Raw genomic sequence first — 23,909 nt, 5'->3', positions numbered from 1 at the left:
TTGGGTGTGAATAACACAGCTTTTATTTTACTTGCCGGAATTTCAAAAGCAAGCAATTTAATTAATAAAAATGGATACTATTATCAATTGTAACAAAAGGTTAGTAAATATGAGCTTGTTTCGTTTAGAAAGAAGATTAGATGAATTTGCCCTCTAAAAGATTAAAGAGAAAAGTATTGTGCAATTTGATGTCCTATGAATCTTAACCGGTTCCCGATAGCCGCAAGTACTTATACGTTGACAGAATGGCACGGCTGCGCAAATGGACGTCCCTTTGAATTTGCCGCTTGCCATCGCGTGCGTGCCGGCGGTGGCATGCACGCACCCGCCGCAAGCTCTTGATGTCCACGGGGATTCCCGAGATCGTCTCACGGAGAGGAAGAACGGGGAAATGCTACTGTAAACAAGCATTTCCCCATTCTGCCTAGTGACACTGTCACTGATCACTGTCACTGTCACATGTAGCCCCCCCCCCACAGTTAGAATCAGTCCCTAGGACACACTTAACCCCTACAGAGCCACCTAGTATTAACCTCTTCACTTCAAATTTGCACTATAATCAATGCATTTTTAATCGCATTGATCGCTGTATAAATGTGAATGGTCCCAAAATTGTCAAATGTGTCCGCCATAATGTCGCAGTCACGATAAAAATTCTGTTGTTTGCCGCCATTACTAGTAAAAAAAAAAATCATTAATAAAAATGCCGTAAAACTATCCCCTATTTTGTAGACGCTATAACTTTTGCACAAACCAATCAATCAATAACCGCTTATTGCAATTTTTTTTTTACCAAAAATATGTGGAAGAATACATATTGGCCAAAACTAAGGAACATTTTTATATATATATATATATATATATTGTATTATAATATATAAAAAGTAAAAAATAATGAGTTTTTTTCAAAATTGGCACTTTTTTTTGTTCATAGCGCAAAAAATAAAAACCACAGAGGTCATCAAATACCACCAAAAGAAAGCTCTATTTGTGGGAAAAAAAGGACGTCAGTTTTGTTTGGGAGCCACGTTGTATGACCGTGCAATTGTCAGTTAAAGCGACACAGCGCTGAATCGCATCAAGTGCTCTGGTCTATGGCCAGCCAAATGGTCCTGGGCTGAAGTGGTTATACAATAAATTAAATTTTACTGCTTACTGTGCTACAGTATGTGATCATTCTTTAAACAGTCACTCAAGGAATTGTCTTGTGGATTTTTTAATTTTATATCCTTTACTGTTCTGAGAATTGCTGATCCATTTTGGTAGTCTCCTATCAGGTATTTGTCGTTCTAATATGGAAACCTACTTTTCACAGGAAACAGTTACAAAAATGGAAGCATTCTTATACAAATCTCTGAACCCCATTCCCCTGCTCTGGTTTATGAGTAGTACAATTCCATAGCAAAGTTTTGCCTACTAAGTTACCTAAAGAAAAAATCCTGATATGACATTTTTTATACAAAGTTACATTGTTCCAGCTTAGGTGAAAGAAGGGACTCTGCTTTGTACTCCTGGATGTAAGGGGGGGACTTACTTTTTATGCATTCATATATAAAACTGATTATTTTTCAGCCTACAAATTACAAATATTCCTAAAATATAAGATGTTGCTCTTGTGCTGAAAAGCGTGATGACCCCTGGTCTATATGATGGCACCTCATGGGTTTTGGTTGATTTGCAAGGATTGGTGGTCTGAACAGTTTGTCAACTGTGTCACTAGCCTCTCAAATGAGGTAGTTAGACTCCCTATCAAGAGGGAAAAATAGGGACTACTATGTTTTAATGCTTTCCGAGTCTCTGAATTACAACAAATATGCAGCTCAGGAGAGTCAAGCTAAATTCAAAATTTCTTAGCAGTATACTTGTTCTAAATCGGAGACCCAAAATAATAAAGTGGCAGGTCAGCATGGCAGCTAACAAGCAGAATTTTAGAAGATGAGGCCATCAATAGTGGCCCCATTGCTTATCCAATAACTAATTTCCTGTAAAGAAGAGCAAGAGGGGAAAGGTTCTTTCAAGTGCACTATAATAGGCCGATAGGGAAGACTTGGACTTATTTATTGGATGAAAGAGACACTATACAGTTGAATGTTTCTGGATGCCCATCCGTCACACCAATGTGAGCTTGCTGGACACCTCATTCCATAATCATGGTACTTCTTTGTGACTATAACAACCTTCACTCTTTTAGGAAGGCTTTCCCTGAGATGTTGGTGTATTTCTGTGGGGATTTGGGCTCATTCAGCCAAAAGAACATCTGTGAAGCCAGTTCATGATGTTGGGTGAGAAGACCTGGTTAGAAATCAGTATTCTTAAAATAATAAAGTGGAGGGTCTGCATGATTTCCTTTAAAGGAGAAGAGGGAGAAGTTTTTATCAGGTTGTAAAGGAAAGACTTGGACTTGTTTGTCAACTGTTGAATGCAAGATGTTCTAAACAGTAAAACATTTGTGGACTCCTGACCACCACACCAATATGAGCTTTCTGGACACCCCATTCCATAATCATAGTACTAATATGGAGTTGGTCCCCTCTTTGCTGCTATTTTTTAGGTTTTGGAGTATTTTTGTAGGGATTTTGGCCCATTCAACCAAAAGAATATTTGTGAAATCAGTTACTAATGTTGGATGAGACGACCTGGCTGGAATTTGACATTCTAATTTATCCAAAAGGTGATCATTGGTGTTGAAGTCAAGGCTTTATGTAGGCCACTCCATACCAAACTCTACAACCCATGTCTTTATGGAGCTGACTGTTCACAGGGCACAGTCACGCTGGACAGAAAAAAAGACCTTTCCCAAACTGTAGCTTAAGGTTAGAAATGCGCAATTGATTACTGTATCATTTATGCCCCATACACATGGTCGGACATTCTGACCACAAAATCCGTCTGATTTTTTTCCGACGGATTTTGGCCCAAACTTGTGTTGCATACACACGGTCACAAGTTGTCGGAATTTCCGATCATTCTGAACGAGGTGACATCAAACATGTACGTTGGGACTATAAATGGGCCAGTAGCCAATAGCTTTCATCTCTTAGTTTATTCTGAGCATGCTTGGCACTTTGTCCTTTAGAATGGTCTACACACGATCGTAATTTAAACAATCGGATTTTGTTGTTCCAGCTCTCAAACTTTGTGAGTCGGAAATTCAGACGGAAAAAGTCTGATGGAGCCCACACACGATCGGATTTTCCTACGACACAATCCGATCGCACATTTTCTGTTGGAAAATCCGACCGTGTGTACAGGGCATAACAGTACTCTTCACTGGAAACACGAGAAGCCAATAATTAGGAAGGGTGTCCACACACTTTGAGCCTTATGGGTAATGCCGCATACACGCAATCGAATTGTCCAGCGTACTTAGTCCGCCGAAACGCATTTCACCGGACAATTCGATCGTGTGTGGGCTTCAGCGGACTTTCTCAGCGTAAGGTCCGGCGGACTTAGAAAGTATTTTTGCAGTTCAATCTTTCCGCCAGACTTGGGTTTCAGCGGACAATACATTCGTCAGTATGCTAGTCCAACGGACTAAGAATGGCGCATGCTCAGAAGCAAGTACGAAAAGGAAGCTATTGGCTACTGGCTATTGAACTTCCGTTTTCTAGTCCCGTTGTACATGCTGTACGTCATCGCGCTAGCAAACGCCGGACTTTCTGTGTGTCCGTGTGTGGCCAAGTCCTTTCGGTAGAAAGTCTGCCGGAATATCCGCCGGATTGTTTGCCGGACTAAGTACGCCGGACAATTCGATCGTGTGTACGCGGCATAAGTGTGATGGTTAGGAGTCTACACAGATTTAGTCATAGTGTGCACGTTTGCAATGTGTAATTAATAGGTCATTGTGTGTGTAGCATTCATATGAGCATCAAACCTACGATAACATTTTCTACACAGAAGTCTCTAAAGCTTTTTCGAGAACTCTTACTGCATCTTCAGCAATATCTTTCAAGAAGTAATAAAGCATTAAATATGTTGTACCGAACGAGATGCCACCTGCTGCAGCTGTGCCAATCACAGGTATATTACTAGCTAAATATTCAATGAACATGAGTGACCCAGTTGCTCCTCTGGTTAATAAGGTGGTGACAAGCTCTTTGTTGATCTCTTTTACCACTATAGGTGACTTAATCACAGACTTCAACTCATTGACATCTTTACCAAATCTGTCAGCCAACTTTTCAAGAGATCCTTGATCCAAGCCAAATGCATCCCGATATTTTCTCATTTCTCTCACCAAGATGCCAACATCGCAAGCCACTGACAGTCCTGGAATAGGGACTGTTGCCACAGCACAGGAGACACTTGACCACTTCCAGATCTGCTTCTTTAGGGCTTCTCTTTTCTTCTCTAGAATTGGGAGGGAAATATTGGGCAAACATAACATGAACGCATGTCGCTTTTGACTTGGAAGTTCCTGTTCTAGAGTCTCTTGCATTTGATTGAAGTCATATTTGTTCAACTCTAGAGAGGAGAGGAGAAACACCTTTGGATCTTGGATCCCTCCATCATTTAGGCATTTAATGCAGTCATCCCGAATCTCATTCATTATATTCTCTTCATTATAAGACTTTTTCCGACGCATTTGAGAAGCATACATGTCAGAATCTACTTTCGACCGCACAAAGTAAAATTTCTTTCCCATGGACTTGATCTCTTTAGCCAGCTCCATATCATTGTGTCGGAAGCGTTCTGATGACATGATTATAAAAAAGTCATATCGATGGAACTCAACAGCTTTGAGGTAAACGCTTGGATTAAAATTTGGGGTACCAATTCCAGGTAGATCCCAAAATGTCACATTCTTGAACTGTGGATGTGGATAGGCTTTTGGTTCCTTAGTGGTTTCTGTGACTCCTGTTTTAGCAGCACCTTCTTCTTCATCATTATCCAGGCCGCGGATGGCATTGACAAAAGTAGACTTTCCCGATCCTGACTCTCCTGTTACTGCAATGTTTAATGGAGCATTTTCAATATCTTTTAGAGACTGGTGGAGCGTTTCGCCTGCTGCACATAGGTCACCTTCTGCTAAAGCTGCCTTAATTTCCTTCACTTCTTCCTCTGAGATAATATCAAACGATTCCAAAGAATCCATTTCAGAAAATGTCCTAAAGAAAAATGAAAATAATAAAAATAATGTTGCATAAGTTCTGTAGCATGACATTTTAAAGAGACCCTGTCATTCTTTAAAAAGGTCATTATGGCACTCCGCTGAAATGCCTTGAAAAAGTACTCCTACCCCTTGAAATGTTCCACGTTTTGTAATGTTACAACCAAAAATGTAAATGTATTTTATTGGGATTTTATGTGATAGACCAACACAAAGTAGCACATAATTGTGAAGTGGAAGGAAAATGATAAATGATTTTCAATATTTTTACAAATAAATATGTGAAAAGTGTGGCGTGCATTTGTATTGAGCCCCCTTTACTCTCATACCCCAAACTAAAATCTAGTGGAACCAATTGCATTCAGAAGTCACCTAATTAGTAAATAGATGTGTGTAATTTAATCTCAGTATAAATGCAGCTGTTCTGTGAAGCCTTCAGAGGTTTGTTGGAGAACCTTAGTGAACAAACAGCCTCATGAAGGCCATGAAACAAACCCGAAAGGTCAGGGTTAGTTGTGGAGAAGTTTAAAGCAGGGTTAGGTTATAGAAAAATATTCCAAGCTTTGAACATTTAACGGAGCACTGTTCAATCCAACATCCGATAATAGAAAGAGTATGGCATACCTGCAAACCTACCAAGACACGGTTGTCCACTTAAACCAAGATGCTGGACAAGGAGAGCATTCATTAGAGAAGCAGCCAAGAGGCCCATGGTAACTCTGGAAGAGCTGCAGAGGTCTGTCCACAGGACAACTATTAGTCGTGCAGTCCACAAATATTACTTTTGGATAGCCTGGCTTTTAAAGCATTTTTTTTTTTTGCAGTTTTGGATAGAACAATACACAACCAGAAAACTATACAGATCTTTATTGTATTTTTTTTTATCGCTGCTGGGGAGAGTCACCCTCGCTGTCAGTCCTGGTTTCTTATTGTTACCAAAAACAGAAAGTGATGTCAAAACCAAAATATCACGGCTGTCATCAGAACAGGAATAGAGTTTACTGCTTCCAATGAGGGTCACCTGTTCTAATGACATCTATTCTAAAAGGGTAATTTCCCCTCACTTCCTGCTGTGTCTCCAGGACAGGAAATAAGAGTAAGCCCTTGTACACACAGTCGGACATTCCGACGGAAAATGTCCGATCGGACCGTGTTGTCGGATAATCCGACCGTGTGTGGGCTCCATCGGACTGTTTCCGTCAGAATATCCGACGGACCAAGTTTTCCAGCTTGGCTATAATACTTTCCGACAACATGATCCGATCGGACCTTGTCGGATCATGTGTACAGAATTCCGATCGGACAAAGTGCCACGCATGCTCAGATCAAATTCCTAGACCAAAGCTATTGGCTACTAGCCTGAACGTAGTCCCGTCGTAACAAAATAACGTCATCATGTTCTGAATGATTGGATTTTCCGACAACTTTGTCCGACCGTGTGTATGCAAGTTTCAGAGAAAATACGACGGATTTGGTTGTCGGAACGTCCGACCGTGTGTACAAGGGCTAAATCTTCTAATGAAATGAACAGCAAAAAAATAAAATAAAAATATATTTAATCTCCCATTAATTATACACTTGTGAACACTCAATAGTACTTTTTTTTTTAAATAAGGCAAAGTAGGGAGCACATGGCAAGAAATAAAAGACCAAATCTTTGTCATATACGCACTAAGAAAGAGAAAAGGATGATAGAACATTTCAGCTTCTACTGGAAAGTATAAAATGCATCCAACCAAATGTTTGGATAAAAAAAAAATTTATTATCACAAAATTCTCATTTAATAAGCATATTTTTTAAATGCAGGCGTGTTAGGTACACATTTGGCCCCTGCTAAGAAGGTTTACAATTAATTTTACAAGATTTGTGTACCTTTTCTTTGAAACCCAACTTTAAAATACCCCAGAGTTCAGCCAAATAAATTCTTTATAGGATGACGATCCTTAAAGATGAAGTAAACCACAGGGTTAATTGAATTTATTTTTTGTGACCTGAAACATAAAGCCATCGCATACTAGCACATTATGTGAAACCTGCAAACAAAGCCCTCCACCGATGCATTGTCACTGCTGGAGGCCGCATTCATCTTCACCCATCTTCCTTCCAGGTCTGTGTGACAAGCATGCACGCGGGAGCTCCCAGTTACGGCACAAGACTCTGAAGGAACGCCATGGTGGCATTCCTTCAGAGCGCATGCACCAATGAACAGTGCACGTTTAGGAGATATTTACAGTGTCTATAGGTAGAATTCATGTATGGAAGTTTACAACTAATTTAAAGCAGCTGCCAATTCTGATCCTGGGGTGGAGGTGTATTAGCCTTCAATGCATTTCATAGGCTATCTTGCCTTCTTCATTAGGAAGCTGTGGAACCCATCCATACATCTTAAAAAACAGACACATGTTCCAAAAGGAACTCATGAACCCAACTCCTGGAAATCAGGATGTGAAAACAGCAAGGGATGAAATACTCCAATGCAAAGGGAGTAACAAGGGCCACAAAGGGGCCCAAACCACTGCTATCATAAGCTGAAAATCTGAATTATTGATATTATCAAAGACCTTCTCGACAATCCAGTTGCTGCCATATTCAAGAAACATTGCCCATTACCTTTCTTATGGAATCCTTCCTAGTAGAGCATGTATGGTCAGTGTGGATTGGTTAAAAGGGTACTATGGCCATATCCTGAAATTCATTCCAAATCCTGTTCTCTTATATCTCACCCAGTGAATTCCTGAGATTTCAATTAGAGTGCCTGAAAGGAAACAGCTTCAACTGCACTCTACTTATAAACCCCATAGTGCCCTGGAAATCCTGTGTCAAGGGTACATCCTGTATCAAAATGTTTATTTGTGAAATAAAGTTTGTATATACTGTATAATTTTAGTTTAAAACATAAAACAAATACCCCGAAAAATATAGTTTCCATTTCAGAATGTTTATTGTAGGATTTAGATAAAATCTTGAAAATGTTTTGGCATGCAAAATACATTGACAAGATATAGACTTTTATTACAAATACTGTATACATGAATGCACGACCCTTTCCTATAATAAAGTGAATACAGTATCTAAAAAAGCTGGCAACCCATCAACTGTGCATTTTTGTGCTTTACCTCTTTCCTCTATGAGCAACAAAACATGACAAACCCTCATCACCACATTATCCTAAACCAAATAACATTTTGGCTGGAGGTGGCTTTAGGGAAAATCAGTACTTAAAACTGAACTTTGTCCTTATTGTGAAGTTCACTCCTCCCCACCCTTCCTCCCCATGTGAAGAGCACTTTTTTTTAAAGAGTAAAAGTTATGCCCCACCCACTAATGCTCGTCATTCACCTAGGCATTATGCCGGCTATGGCCCCTAGGATTTGCACATCACATATCCCAGGGGGTATAGTGCTTTATAGAGAAAGTAGGAGGGGTGGTTGGCCTAGTAGCGAGCCATTACGAGGCCCGGAAGCTATACCGAGAAGAGCCGGGAGGCCTCAGGATGACGTCATCAAAAAAAAAAAAAAATGACAGCATAGGACCAAGGGAGGGCATAATTCAGACAGGATTCTGCAGGACACTGCTGGATCGCTGAGCGGATGAGCATCTGAAATATTCAAGACTCACAACAAGGTATGCAAGGATTTAAATTCTTTTTTTTTAAATGGGGGGAGGGGTGGTAGGCTGTATAAGATTTAAGACAGCCATTGTTGAGTTCTCTTCTTTTAAAAATAATGATTATCTGGCTGCCATATTGGTTTTCAGTGCTTTCTGAGTGACTAACCCAGAACAAAAATGCAGGCTAAGGACTTCTAACCTAACTCAGATTTTCCTGACCTTCATGCTTGTTATGGGTCAGCATGGATTAGCATTTTCAGAAAGAAGTCAGCAATGGTAGCAACAGCATTTCTTTCAGAGGGGGTTTCCATTACAGCAACCCTGCCCCAACCTGGTCTCTTTTAAAGAACATCCATCCCGTAAAAGAAAATGCTATAAACCCACCTTCCTAGGAGACCTGTGCCTTCAAACACTGCTGCGGTGCTGCTCCTAGGCCACTCCATGTAGAACACACTTATTGGTGTGTCAAATATTTGCTCTGCATTCCGTGGTTCCTCAAACTGGCTCATGCATCCTGTAGTGATGTAGAGCCTGCAAGAGGACAACCAGTGTGTGGTGGGAAGAGCCAATATTCACACGTCTGGAAGTGTGGAATACCTGCAGTGTATGGGGAGCAGAAAAGGGCCTGAGTTGGAAGACACAGGCCACTGGAAAGGTAATTATATAGCCTCTTCAATTATAGCATAGGCTTCCTTAACAAATGATCCTGTGGTGACATGGTCATTTTTATCAGTTGAGGAGCCGCAGCAGAATTGGGGTCTACATAGAAGGGCCCAAATGATCAATGGTGAGGTGACAACTTTTTTTGAACTTGATGACTTGCCACTCTAGTTGAATGCTCATGTAACAAGGAGCCACCTTCTCCATTTGTGAACCGTGTAGAGGCAAAGGTTACATAAGCAATGTACTTGGCTCCTGCTCATCAATTTTTTTTTTGTTAATGAACACACATTATTGTAAAGGATTTATTTTTACACATATTTGCAGCCTACATCACAAATATAAATGTGTTGGATATGCAGGCATGTTATCATTTTTGTCTTGTAAGTTCTTTTTCTAGTGTCTCCTTAAAAAGAGAGAAGTCATACTTTTCTAGCTCTAAGCATGACAGAAGAAATACACTTTGTAGTCTTATCCCACAGGCCATAAGGTTTTCCATACAGTTATCTCGAATATCTGTCAAAATTCTTTCTTCATTGTAGGTCTTCCTTCTACGAAGTTTGCTGGCCTTCAAGTCACAGTCAATTTTGTTTCTTGCAAAGAAGAATTTCTTCTCCATTGACCAAAGTTTTTCGGCCAATTCCATCTCATTCTGCCTAACTCTTTCTGATGCTATGATGATAAAAAAGTTGTACTGATGGACATTAATAGTTTTTAGATAGCTATCTGAGTCAAAACTAGGGGTCCCTGAGCCAGGATGGTCCCAAAACAAGACATTGTTATACTGGGGATGTGGGTAAGCTGTTGGATATTTTGTGGTTTCCACCACTCCAGTTTTAGCAGCACCTTCAGTTTCATCATCATCAAGACCCCGAACGACGTTAACAAAAGTGGACTTTCCAGATCCAGATCCTCCTATTACAGCAATGTTCACTAGAGGATTTTCAGTGCTCTTCTCTTGTTGAGTGGTCCTCTCATCTGTGTCACATAATGTAGTTTCCTGCAATGCATTTATGATTTCTCGCAGCTCAGTTTCAGACAAAGTACCCCCTCTTGATGTAGCATCACTTTCTTGTAGAGCTTGTGAAATCTCCCGTATTTCCTCATCAGAAAATGTATTAAATCCATAACCGGCCTGCATTCTTACGATTAAGCCAGACTCCTGGGGAAAAGGAACATCAACCAGTTCAACCATAGACAGTATGGGCACATTAAAAGATATCACCACAGAAAGATGAACTTTGGTTGGTATTTTTGTTTGATATTTGTACATAATTCTCCGTCTTTTATAAATCTTTTAGAGTCAGTTATAAAAGGAAATTGTGGATGAGTAGTTCCATCTCTGCTAAGACCTATATCAGTGATGGCGAACCTTGGCACCCCAGATGTTTTGGAACTACATTTCCCATGATGCTCATGCACTCTGCAGTGTAGCTGAGCATCATGGGAAATGTAGTTCCAAAACATCTGGGGTGCCAAGGTTCGCCATCACTGACCTATATCCTATGAATGTTTATCAGTTTGGAAAGGCTACATTTTTTTTATTCCCTCACTGGCCTAATATTTGTTGATCAGATTGGTGGGAATGCATAGGTCAAGTGTTGGGTTTTGGGAAACCCAGAATAGGTCTTTAAAAAGGGAGATATGCATGGAACTGGGATTTGGAACTTGTTGGGTTCCACAGGTTATATGTCACCAGATAAGAAAAGACACCTAGAACAGCTGCTATCAACAGTTTAAACCAACCTAAATTTCACTTTTAGGACAACACTATTTTATAAAAACAGGCAGTGTTGGTTGTATTAAGTGTTAGATTTAATTTTACATGGTGTAAATTCAGTAGAACATGTTGACGTGTATGACTAGAGGTGTGGCAAGGGCTCGTATTTTACTTAAGAATGTGGCTATAAAATGTGCCTTTCCCATCTCAGAAAGGTCTGAGGTATAAAGTGGTTCGTTTTATATTCTAAATATATCACTTGTTGATGTGTCATTCAGGAACCACATAACTATGTGAAGGGGAATTTAATAATTATGTTTTAACTGGCATTAACAGATTATTGGTTTATGAGCTTCTTCGCATACTTATATCTCACAGGCGGCTGTGGATTTAACCATAAACCATGCCCCAGGCCTACAGATAAAGAACAATCAGACTATCATGACAGCTGTGAGTCTCTTCCAGATGCCTCCAAAGTCCTACGCCCAGGTACTCCTTTCAACCCAATGTTCTTAAGCTCCTTCTCAGGTTCATATGGGCTCACATACCCATTTACCCAGTTACCACATGTAGCGCTGACCCCCGAAGGAGCAGCTGGTTTAATTGGGCTTACCGTTACCTTCTTGACCTTGTGTACATCTAGGGGTTTCCCGAGGTAGATGGCCCAAAGAACTGCAGAAACTGACACTGGATCCACTTTTGGGATATTTATTTGACAACAAGTAGACAGAACAGTCTCTCAATGAAGGATAGAGGGTTGGGTAGGAAGTTGAGGTACTCTTGGAACTGCAATAGACAGGAAGTCTCTCACTATAGAAAGCCAGAGAATTACCGCTCACAACTTAATTCTCACAGCTACCGGATAGATCTCCTCTCACTAGGCCTAGCAGCCAATAGAGTGTTTAAGTAAAGTAAAGTCTCTGCCACAGACTTAAATGTAGAACACTTGTGAATAAAGTCTCTGCCACAGACTTGAATGTAACTGAAGGAAGTAGATAAATTTAAAGAGCCATCATACAGTACCAGTATCTTGCAGCCGGTCCGGCGATACCATATGAGTGTAGATTCACTTGGTGTTTTTCAACTGAGCCTCCAGGCTCTTTCTGAGAAGCCATCCTTCAGCATGGCCTTCTCCCGAAGAGCCCTCCCCTGGTTGCTTCTCCAGTTGCTGGGCCTCTCCACAGATGTGACGGCACCGGAACAACCTTTGAATCCTCCTCCCAGTTACTTTGCCTCAGGCTAGCCAGCCCAGAGACTTGGAATTGGATGGATCCGCACCCCAGGCCATGAACAGTCTGATGTCAGTACCTTAAGTACCCTCCCAGAATGCACAGCAAGATGACACTCCCACTGGTCTGGCTCCGAGAAAGAATGGCACTCAATAGACCTAGCTAAACTGCGTTCTCACACTTGCCCGTGGTGACAGCGACACCTGTGGCCAAGCAGAACTAAATGCAATCCAGCTAGACTTGTACCGAAACCATAATTTGGTATAATTGACCCTAAAACCCAACTGTGGCTTTAGGAATTTTAAATAGAAAAAAAAACATATAGCACGTGCGCGTCAGGAGCTACACACACTTTGCTGTTGATAGGTCTCTGAAACCATGACAGCCATATCAGTTTGTCCTGTCAATGGGTGCTTTGCTCTTTAACCAACAAGCAAAATATATCCTTCTAACTGCTCTCCAATTGGTGATATATCCCTAAGAGGTCACTGTTCACTTGCCAAAATTATCAAATGTGGGGCCAGTCATTTTTGATGAGTGCGGTAAGGGTTCTGACCTGGAAAAGGGTTCTAATGCTCATATGGCAGTGAACTCTAGCAGTCTCTTGTAATATGTTTCCAGTTGCTGACAGTCCCTTGCAGTGGGTCCAAAGTCTCCATGTCTGCAGTCTTTGACCACCTCTTGTCATATGCCTAAAGTCTCTGACCATCTACTGTAGTATAATCACAGTTTTTCTGTACCATAAACATTATGTGTAATTCTTTGGTAATGTCAGGGAATGCACCTGAGGCCCTCTATATCAAGTAAAAAAAAAAAATCTTCAGTGTTGGCCACTCCAGCAAATCGAGGCCTCATTAACTTGAATGGAGTCATGTAATGAGGATCTCCAGTTCCATCACATTTAGTCCTCTCTAATGACAGTTTTGTCCACTACATTGGTGTTGGGTGAGGTCTTAGAGTGGTTTAGAGGATTTGATTGCATAGCGTCTCATTACTGGAACACTTGGCCTGCACATGAAGGCCACTTTGATTATTCCAGCTAACCTGAACAGGCAACCCTTCACCCTGTATGGTTTTCCAGCATTAATGGCACATGATGTTCCTGATTTTGCTGATATCCTAGGTTACCAGAAGGGATGAGCTGGACTCCCACCCCCCATTCGGTTTGCACCAGAACTTGCGAACAGGTAAAAAATTTGTGCAAAAACCTTTAAAGTCTATGGGACCTGAACATGAGAAATCAAAAGTGCTAATTTTAAAGGCTTATATGCATGTTATGGCCATAAAAAGTGTTTGGGAACCCAGGTCCTGCCCAGGGGACATGTATCAATGCAAAAAAAAAAGCTTTAAAAATGTCATTTTTTTCTGGAGCAGTGATTTTAATAATGCTTAAAGTGAAACAATAAAAAATGAAATATTCCTTTAAATATTGTGCCTGTGGGGTCTCCTTAGTGTAGCACCCTCTACCTTAGGTAGGTAGGTGCTAGAGTAGGGGTTTGTTTTGTACTGTCAGCGCATGTAAATTTAGACAGGCCTATGCTGTGAGCTAGGCCTGTTTATTTTTGATCTGGGGCAGGGGAGTGGTTTAGTGTAGCAGCAAGTGACTGACATGTGCTTCAGCTCTTGGGCGCCTCTACTGGTTTTCAGAAGGTTCTGGAAAAGAGGCAGGGCACAGAGCTGGCGTGACATGGGGTGTATGTGGGAGCCTTGACCAATCCCCAACTAGGATTAGCAGGGGGCAGGCCTCCTACATATACCCATGGTCTGCTGTGGGAGGAGTTGTTGGGTGGAAAAACTGAATGGTGAAGTGTTAGACTCTCGTGGTCTGAGGAAACCTCCTTTCTGGGGGGGGGGGGTGAACTCAGGCCTGGAACTCGGGAGCGAGCCTTTCTCTACAGGGACATTGAGAGGTGTCCTGGAACAGGAGCAGGAAGAGGACAGTTGGGGCACTGCCAGGAAAGTCATGCCAGGGTCGATGAGTGAGAAGCACAGTGTGAAGATTTGGGAGAGACATGCCATGATTTGGATATGGAGCCAGAGGGAGAGACTGTGGTGTCGTTTTGGAGTCATGTCGTTGCAGCCACGAGGGCTGGCAGGATTTGCATTGGATGTGCTGGGATTAGTAGTCCACCAAGTGTCAGTTAGCACTTCTATCTTCTCAACTAAAACAGTTGCTACCACAAAGCAGTCTGCAGACCCCTGCCTGTAAAGGGGTACTAGGAAAACATTAGGACCTATTCAGAGTGAGGCCTAGCGTGACGGTGACCAGAACTTAGGCTTGGACAGTGAAGTGAAGCAAGTGATCGCAAGTAGTGTGCTGGAGGAGATGTGCCAATGAAGAGACTGCCAAATTTTGATTAAAACTACATTTATTTCCATTGCTAAAGATTCATTATTTGGGCATCCCATGTCTCTTTCCCCATCCAAGTTTATTATTTCCCTGCAAAAACAAAACAAACAAAAAAAACATAATACACACAAGGAAGAGACTGTTCATTTTCTGGGAAAGCGTGCAAAAATGGATGTCTGACTAGCAGGGTGATGTGTGGATGTTGAAACACACAGCAACCCCGCGGGGATACCGCTACATTTTGGAGGCCCCACCAAGATCCACCTTCACGGTTACCCTGCTGGCAGTCGCCCCTAGCAATGTAGAAGAGGGGAGACTTTGCTAGTCCTGTTGAATAGAGGATTCAAACAGGGAAAAAGACTGTGTTTGCCTACAATTCAGATTTTACAAGTGCCGTTGTCAATAGCAACCGTCCAGGATTGTCAGTAGTGCTGTTTCTGCTACCCAGTCACCCCAACTCATGCTGGGGCGGATACTTGTATCCAATTCTGAAATTCAATGACTGCAAAAAATGTGCCGTCACCTGTAGCAACCATACTGGGCGATCGCGCCCAAGGATTACAAATATGTCCAGCGCTCTGTATGACGTGGACATTTCCCACTGCGTTACAAAAAACATGAACTTTACTCCAAACTCCTGCTTGACAACAGTAAAGTGTGGGTAAGAATGTCTACTGTTACCCCGGGTGATAGGAAGCAGCTTGGGGATGCCTGCAGGCGGGACCATTTTAAGTCATTCCTTTACAGGGAGGCATTGGTGGTTGACTTTATTGTTGCCATAGGCAAGCAGTGGACAGTACATCTGCTATCATACTCTAGTTACTTTGGCGCAGTTCATGCTGAGCAACACGTTTGGGACAAACCTGCTAGTATCAGCACTAGCTAGCACTCCAGCTTGTCGCACAAGGGGTTAACGCAGCACATGCAGAATGGAGCCTGCTTATTGGTTCCTCAGGCACCGCATAGACGGAGAGTTGGAGGGCAGAGCCATGCCCTGGAGGAAGCTAACAAATTCCAGCTAACAGCAGACACCACGAGGCAGCTGAATATGGCAGAGGGTAATTGGTTGATGCCCATGTTGCAGTGGTTACCTGACATGAAGGAGTGGGCGCTGGTAGACACTGGCGCTCGGCTGGAGATACGGAGGGCTTGCCTTGGGGGTGATTGAAGGAGTGGAGCGGATGTGTCTACTCTGTACCAAGTGCGGGAGTGACTGCTTGGGCCCTGTGCGGCCATTGTGGGGAGCCACTAACCAGGCTGAGACCTGTTCAGCAGGAGTCAAGGTATTACAATGTCAACCTGCTTTCAGGGCATTGTACGCCGCAGCCAAGAGAGACTCGGAAGGCCCTTCAAGTCTGGTATGAATATTAAGGGAAACCCCGCACCAACATTTTTTTTTAAATGGCGCGAGGCCCCTTAGGCCCCCAGGCATTCTATACAGCAGTATACTGTATATACTATACGGCCTGCCTTATATACTCTGCAGAAAAATTGGGCCTTAGGTGTTGGTGGTGGTGGTTCCAGAACACTGTAAGCTGTTACAGTTGGGTGCAGGAATGGGCCCTACTGTGAAATATTATATCATAAACTGTAATTGCATGCCCCTGTTAAACAGGGGCAGAAAAATTTGGCCTTGGGTGGTGGTGGTGCCCGAAACCAAAAATATTGTTGGAAGCTAGCATCATTAAGATTGAGGAGGAATAGGAAAGTTAGCACAGGCAGTCTTCAAGGGATCCCAGATCCATAGCAAATTCAATCAGTTACATAAGCATCAGGTGCTTGATAGCTGTTGATCCAAGACTGATTCATTTTTATTAATGTTAGCCTATCAATGGAGTCTGTGGACAGGTACACTCTTTGATCCATTATAAACCCTGAAATAAACACTGAACCATAAACACTGAATGGTCATTTCAAAAGCCCGCTGGATGCAGGACAGGCCAGTAGCTCGATTGCATATTGAGCAAGTTCTGGCCAGTGGTCCATCCTTCAGACACAGTAACCCAGTGGATGCTCTATTAGAAAGGTCTCCAAGTCTGCTCTTGCCCCTAGATATTCCTGCACCATATAATGCAGACACTGGCGATGGTTGCTTGAACTGATCAGACCTTGGCGCTGAAGACTGAATGATTGTTTAAAGGCATCAGTTAGCCGGCCACCTTCTCCACCGCTCTTCCTCTGACTGAACGAAGCCTCAGCATCACGTCCAGCACCAGGAAATGGTAAGCTCCCAGGGTCTGGAAATGCTTTGCACAAACCTTTCTTCAAGCCCACCTAAAGGTGTTTGATCCTCTTCTCCCTCTGCGAAGGGCTACTTTACCCTTGTAACATGGATCAAGAAGGGTTGCCAGCCAGTAATGATCCCTCTCCTTGATACCACGGGTCCTTTCGCAGGCTTTGCAGAATTAGGGAGGCCATGCAGCATACATTTGCAGAGGCATTCAATTCTGAGTCCTCTGGGTCACCAAGGATCACATTACCCGTAACTACCTTCTCCCAGCCACGTACTCCTTGGATTTCCATTTTTCGAAGGACAGAACGTTCAGTTTTCAGCTCATCTATGGCCTGCCTAAAGCTGAGCATGCAACAGTAGAATTTTGTTTAAACATTTGTATGGAAATTCTGAAAATCTGTTCATTGGAGCATTATGGACTTGGCAAATTTTGAATGGAACCCTGAAAAATCCCATTTGTTTCGCATATCAATGCTCAATTTCAGGATGCACATTACAATAAGTCAATTTTTTCCTGAATGAAAACCACATCACACCACATTTCAGACCGGACCATTTTGCTGGCTTTTTGGGATTCGGCACTGCGTCACTTTAACTGACAATTGTGCGGTTGCGCAGCGTTGCTCCCAAACAAAATTTACGTCCTTTTTCCCCCACAAATAGAGCTTTCTTTTGGTGGTATTTAATCACCTCTGTGGTTTTTATTTTTTGCTCTAAAAACCAAATTTTGAAAATAAACGCATTATTTTCTACTTTTTGTTATAATAAATATCCCCCAAAAATATATAAAAAAAAACATTTTTTTCCCTCAGTTTTGGCCGATACATATTCTTCTACATATTTTTGGTAAACAAAAAAAATCTCAATAAGCGATTATTGATTGGTTTGCACGAAATTTATAGCGTTTATAAAATAGGGGATAGTTTTATGGCATTTTTATTAATATTTTATTTATTTTTTACTAGTAATGGATCAGCGATTTTTATTGTGACTGCAACATTATGGCGGACACATTGGACATTTTTTACACATTTTTGGGACCATTGTCATTTATACAGCAATCAGTGCTATACAAATGCACTGATTCCTGTGTAAATGACACTGGCAGTGAAGGGGTTAACCAGGGGATGGCAGTGTAGGGGTTAAATGTGTCCTAGGGGCGTTTTACTAACTGTGGGGGGCGTGGCTGTGTGTTAGTGAACACTGATCTCTGCTACAATCACAGGGAGCAGAGATCAGTGTCACTTGTTGCTAGGCAGAATGGGGAGATGCTGTTTACTTCCGCAACTCCACGTTCAGCCTCCCCGTGAGACGATCACGGGTATCCCCACAGCGATCGAGTCCGCGGGACCCGCGACCAGATTCACAGGGATCCCAACTGGCAGCACGCATGCGATGGCATGGCAGCATTCTTAAAGGGACATACCTGTATGCGCATATGCCTTTCCGTGCCATTCTGCCGGTGTACATCGTCGTGCGCCGGTCGGGAAGTGGTTAAAGGGGTTGTAAAGGTAGAAGTTTTTTTTTATACCTAATGCATTCTATACGTTAAGATAAAAAAGCCTTCTGTGTGTAGCAGCCCCCCTCAGCACCCCCTAATACTTACCTGAGCCTATCCAGTGATGTGCACGAGTGTCTCGGCCGTCGGAGACTCTCCCCTCTGATTGGCTGAGACACAGCAGTGGCACCATTGGCTCCCGCGGCTGTCAACATCAGCTAGCCAATCAGGAGAGAAAGGGGGCGGGGCTGGGTTGGGGCTCCATGTCTGAGTGGACACAGAGAGCTGTGACTCAGCTTGGGTGCCCCCAAAGCAAGCTGATTGCTGTGGGGGACACTGAACAGGAGGGAGGGGCCAGGATCGCAGAAGAGGGACCCAAGAAGAGGAGGATCAGGGCTGTTTTGTGCAAATTTCACTGAAACAGAGCAGGTAAGTGTAACATGTTTGTTATTTTTTTATATGAAATCACTTTAAGCAGCGTACCAGTGATCAATCAGTGCAATCCAATACAGTAAATACAAAATTACAAAAACAACCAGTGCTAAAGGAGTTACTAGCCAACACCTATAAGCAATTCAGAACATATTTAACCACATTTATACCCAAAAATGTTGTAACTCAACTCTCATAAAAAATGAATACCTCTTATCAGTATGAATACTTCTCATCTTGCCTACTGAGGAAGTCCTGACTTTTGGACGTAAGGTGTGTATAGGACAAGGAACGCCGTACATGATGTCATCCCACGGCCATCTCTGCACCAAGCTGTCTCATCAATGATTGCCAAAGATGAGCAATATATATGGTTAGCACTGCCAATAGTGCTGTTTCCTGTAAGTGCAATATTTATTATTTATCCTTTTAATAAATTCAGTGTTTTAAATGGAGAACACTAGGGTTGTGTGCTTTCTCTCTGGAGCTCTATTCAGCCATCCATACACTCATAGATGAGGACTTGAAAGGAGTAGCTGTTTTTGCTTCAACCCCAGAGAGGGAAAACTGCGCGGTGTGACCTACTTGTAAAGTGGGGGTCATGTCAGTGAGGTGAGAGGCCATTCTGTACGGGTGGTGGATTCACTTTGCTTTATGCATGCCACAGTGGTGATTTCAGTGGATTGAAGCTGGATAATACTTACAGTTTTTTCAATATTTTGCACGTTTGGACATTTATTGGACTTTATTTCTATATTTTTGGAGACATTGTATATGGTATATGGAGAAGAACTATCACAAAATAATTTTTTGTATGCGCATATTTTTTATTTTTTTTGTATGCATATTGGTTTTTGTTCACACACTATGGAAGCTTTTGTATATTACTGATATGAGGTATCCATTTCTTTAAGTAGCCCATAGGCAACTCGAATTTCTGTCCCAACAGGGAACCTGAGTATGCAGCTGGTGGTTCTGCCAGCTGGCCATAGAGCTGATCAGAGACCAGAATGGCTCCAATCATCTCTATGGCCTAAGAAACCAGAATCTACGAGCATTTCAAGAATTAGGTTTTGCCGGATATAAACTCGCGCTATTGGGAAATTGGGAAAGCATTTTATCACACCGATCGTGGTGTGGTCAGATGTTTTGAGGGCAGAGGAGAGATCAAGGGTCTAATAGATCCAAATAAAAATAAAAAAGAGTACTTGTCACCAGTGATGTAAGTAACTCAGTTAAAATAAACGGAGTTACGTAACGCAGTTACTTTAGAGGGTAACGAGTAATCTAACTGATTACTCTTCCCCTCATGGTAACTCAGTTCCCATTACTTGGGCGGCGTTACCACAATTACATCTACCGGCTGAGAGGCCCTCCGTGGCCGTGCTGCCTGGCCGTTCGTTCGCGGGGAGGGGGGCTTTTGATAGCTGAGCTGAGAAGAGGCTGAGACTCAGAAAGACTGTCTGGACCGCCCCATCCCGTCCTGCCTATCCAGAGAGAGAGAATGTAGGGAGGCGGGGCAGACACTGAAAAATGAAGTCAGCTGACCAGCTGACACCAATCAAGTGAAGGGGAGGGTCTCTCTCTCTCCCCATGAGGAAAGACATCCCTGGAGGCATTCAAGTAAGTGACTGTCTGATGATTCAAATTGCAATGCAAACTATCCACCCCAAGTCCTCCACCACCTCTGCTTCTTACTGATGCCATCCCTACCCACCCACCATCACTTCTACAACAGAGATGATGGGGGGATACAGTAGGGATGAGATCAGTGGTGGTGGGGGATGGGATCAGTAAGAGTCAGAGGTGGTGGTGGGAGAGGACACCACCACCGCTGCCACCCCCCCAGTACCACCACTGACACCCCCCCAAGTTCTGTACATCACCACCTTCCCCCCCAAGTACTGTACACCACCACCACTGCCACCCCCCCCCCCCAAGTACACAACCACCACTGCCACCCCCCAGTACCACTGCTGCCACCCCCAGTACCACTGCTGCCACCCCCCAAGTACCACTGCTGCCACCCCTCAAGTACCACCGCTGCCACACCCTCAAGTACCACCGCTGCCAGCCCCTCAATTACCACCGCTGCCACCCCTGTCACAGTTACTTTGCTGAGTAACTAATTACTTTTCCAATGTAGTAACCGAGTTACTAACGCAATTACTTTTTGGGAGAAGTAATTTGTAACTTAACTAATTACTTTTTTAAAGTAAGATGACCAACACTGCTTGTCACTACCTATTGCTATCTTAGGGGATATTTACATTCCCTGAAATAACAATAAAAATAAATAAATAAAATGAAAGGAACAAAAAAAAAAAGCAAAATATAATAATTAAAAAAAATAAATAAATAAAAATAAATAAATAAAGCACCCCTGTCCCCACTTTCTCACATGCAAAGGCGAACGCATGCGTCGGTCTGGTGTCATATGTAAACAGCAATTGCACCATGCATGTGAGGTATCACTGCGAAGGTCAGATTGAGGGCAGTAATTCTAGCAGTATACCTCCACTTTAAATCTAAAGTGGTAACCTGTAAAGAATTTTAAAAGCTGTTAAAAATGTATGTAGTTTGTCGCCACTGCGCGTTGCGTGTTTTGGTGTTCAAAGTAATTTTCTAGCAAAAAAATCATATTTTTTCATGTAAACAAAAAGTGTCAGAAAGGGCTTTGTCTTCAAGTGATTAGAAGAGCGGGTGATCTGTGACATAAGCTTCTAAAGTTCAAAACCACCCCAAATGACCCCTTTTTTGGAAAGTAGACACCCCAAGCTATTTGCTGATAGGCATGTTGAGTCCATGGAATATTTTATATTTTGATTCAAATTTCGGGAAAAGATACACTTTTTTTGGGGGGGGGGGGGGGTTGTCACTAAATGATATATTGCTCAAACATGCCATAGACATATGTGGAATTACACCCCAAAATACATTCTGCTGCTTCTCCTGAGTACGGGGATACCACACACGTGTGAGACTTTTAGGGAGCCTAGCCGTGTACAGGACCCCGAAAACCAATCACCGTCTTCAGGCTTTCAAAAGCCCCATACACACTATCAGATTTTCTGCAGATTTTTTCCTTCAGATTTACCAAAACCATATAATATGAGGTCAAACCTTAGGAGTTTCAATTTGTATGCAATCAGGCAGGCCCTTGCACTACATGGTTTTGGTAAATCTGAAGACAAAAATCAGCAGACAATCTGATAGTGTGTATGGGGGCTTAAGGGCGTAAAATAGTGATTTCACTTCTCACTACCTATCACAGTTACGGAGGGGGTAAAAACAGCCGGTGAGCAGGTGTCACAACGTGGACGTTTAAATGCAAGCCTAAAGCCCCATACACACGATCGGACTTTGTACAAACTTTCCCGTGGATTTTTGTACAAAGGGCGTTGGCCGCAAGTTTGTATTGCATACACACGATCTGACTTTTTAGGCAACAAACGTGAACATAGTGACGTTTCAACGTAGTGAAGACACTTTAAAAGAGGACGTTCAATTACTCCAGCGCCACCTTTGGTCAACTTCTGTATTGTTGTCTGATCTTTTGCATTGGTTCTGAGCATGCCTGTTTGTACTTTGTCCGATGGTTTTCTGTACACACGATCAGACTTTGCTCCATCTGACTTTTTTTGCCGGAAGGTTTGTCCGTTCGCACAACCAACAAAAGAAAACCGAAAAAAAGTTTGTCCGATGGAGCGTACACACGGTCAGATGTTGCCATAAAACAGCTAATTTGCATGTTTGTTGTCAAAAAGTCCGATCGTGTGTATGGGCCTTTAGATTTTCCCTTATTCTCCTTTGATTTTCCTCTTCCTCTTTCTTCTTCCTTTCCTTTCGTCAAATACGATCGCTGTAGGGCCAGCTTAAAATAGAAAAATGCATGTGTCTAAATAGAGGGAGGGAAGTCTATTCAGCCACCTACTGAGAAAACTGCTTCTATATCGATACATTCCTATATAAAATTGTTACCTTTCGGATGTCAAGTCTTCTTCTCAATGTTCTGTGACGTCTGTCCCGCTCCGATCGTTCTTTTCTGGTATATATACCTATATAGATACGTTTCTATTCTTATGAAAGGAAACTGAAAGTAAAACTGGAATGGATTAGTGAATTATTTCCGTACGATCAGCCCAGGAAATTCTTCTGTGAACTGGGCGTGCTCCATCGCTATTAACTCTTTCAGTGTTTCCTGTCTGCTTTAACGAAAACAGCTCTCCATTGTGTTCAACGGCAGGAGTGACACTAAAGCAGGGGGTCTCAAACTGGGGGCCCTCCAGCTGTTGCAAAACTACAAGTCCCATCATGAGGGTAGGTTGGTGTCACGCTGTTCTGGTTTAAGGTATTACATGGGAGGGGATCGTTCCCTATATTTCTCACTCAACAAATATGAGTGGGAGAGGTATTTCTCACTCAAAGATATGGGGGAGGGGTATTATCCCTTAAAGCAGAGGTCCACCCTAAAGTGGACCTTCCGCTCATTGGAATCCTCCCCCCCTCCGGCGCCACATTTGGCACCTTTCAGGGGGGAGGGGGGTGCAGGTACCTGTACAGTACAGGTATCTGCACCCACTTCCGGCATAGCTATCTGCGGAAATGGGCATAGATTATGCCCCTTTCCGAAAGTCCCCCGCTGCCTGCTGGGAAACACAGGGATCCCAGAGACAGCGGGGACCATCCTTATTGCGCAGCGCGACTCGCGCATGCGCGGTAGGGAACCGGGAAATGAAGCCGAAAGGCTCCACTTCCTGATTCCCATACCCAAGATGGCGGCGGCAGCACCCGAGAGACGATTGAGAGATCGGCTTCGGGTGCCGACATCGCGGGCGCGCTGGGCGGGTAAGTGTCCTTATTTTTAAAGTCAGCAGCTGCAGTATTTGTAGCTGCTGGCTTTTTAAAAAAAAAAACGGCGAAACTCCCGGCGGACTCCCGCTTTAACATAATATGAAACTCTTCCCCTCTAGCTAGAAGTGCATATAATATAGTTATATTTATATAAATTATCAGACACTGAAATAAACCCAGGCTATTAAAAAAATTTAACGATTTTTTTTTTTT

The 23,909-nt window shown here is 42.7% G+C and overlaps 1 protein-coding gene across 1 annotated transcript; it reads right to left on the bottom strand.

Annotated features, from left to right (window-relative positions):
- Nucleotides 1-22,991, bottom strand: LOC143933730 (interferon-inducible GTPase 5-like). The gene is made up of 2 exons (XM_077456727.1): nt 22,824-22,991; nt 1-5,108 (listed from the first exon to the last, which is right to left on the bottom strand). The coding sequence occupies exon 2, from the start codon at nt 5,093-5,095 to the stop codon at nt 3,890-3,892; it is 1,206 nt and encodes a 401-aa protein (XP_077312853.1). The 5' UTR covers nt 5,096-5,108; nt 22,824-22,991; the 3' UTR covers nt 1-3,889.
- Nucleotides 22,992-23,909: the final 918 nt, after the last annotated feature.

The sequence above is a fragment of the Lithobates pipiens genome, unplaced genomic scaffold, assembly GCF_037356315.1.
Source record: "Lithobates pipiens isolate NorthernLeopardFrog02 unplaced genomic scaffold, aLitPip1_a1.2 Scaffold_27, whole genome shotgun sequence".
Lineage (NCBI taxonomy): Eukaryota > Metazoa > Chordata > Amphibia > Anura > Ranidae > Lithobates > Lithobates pipiens.
Note: the sequence above shows the minus strand (reverse complement) of the source record. Positions and strands in the feature narration are given on the sequence as shown.

What these genes read in the sequence shown, in the direction of transcription:
- LOC143933730 (XM_077456727.1), bottom strand. Translation starts at nt 5,095, where the DNA reads ATGGATTCTTTGGAATCGTTTGATATTATCTCAGAGGAAGAAGTGAAG.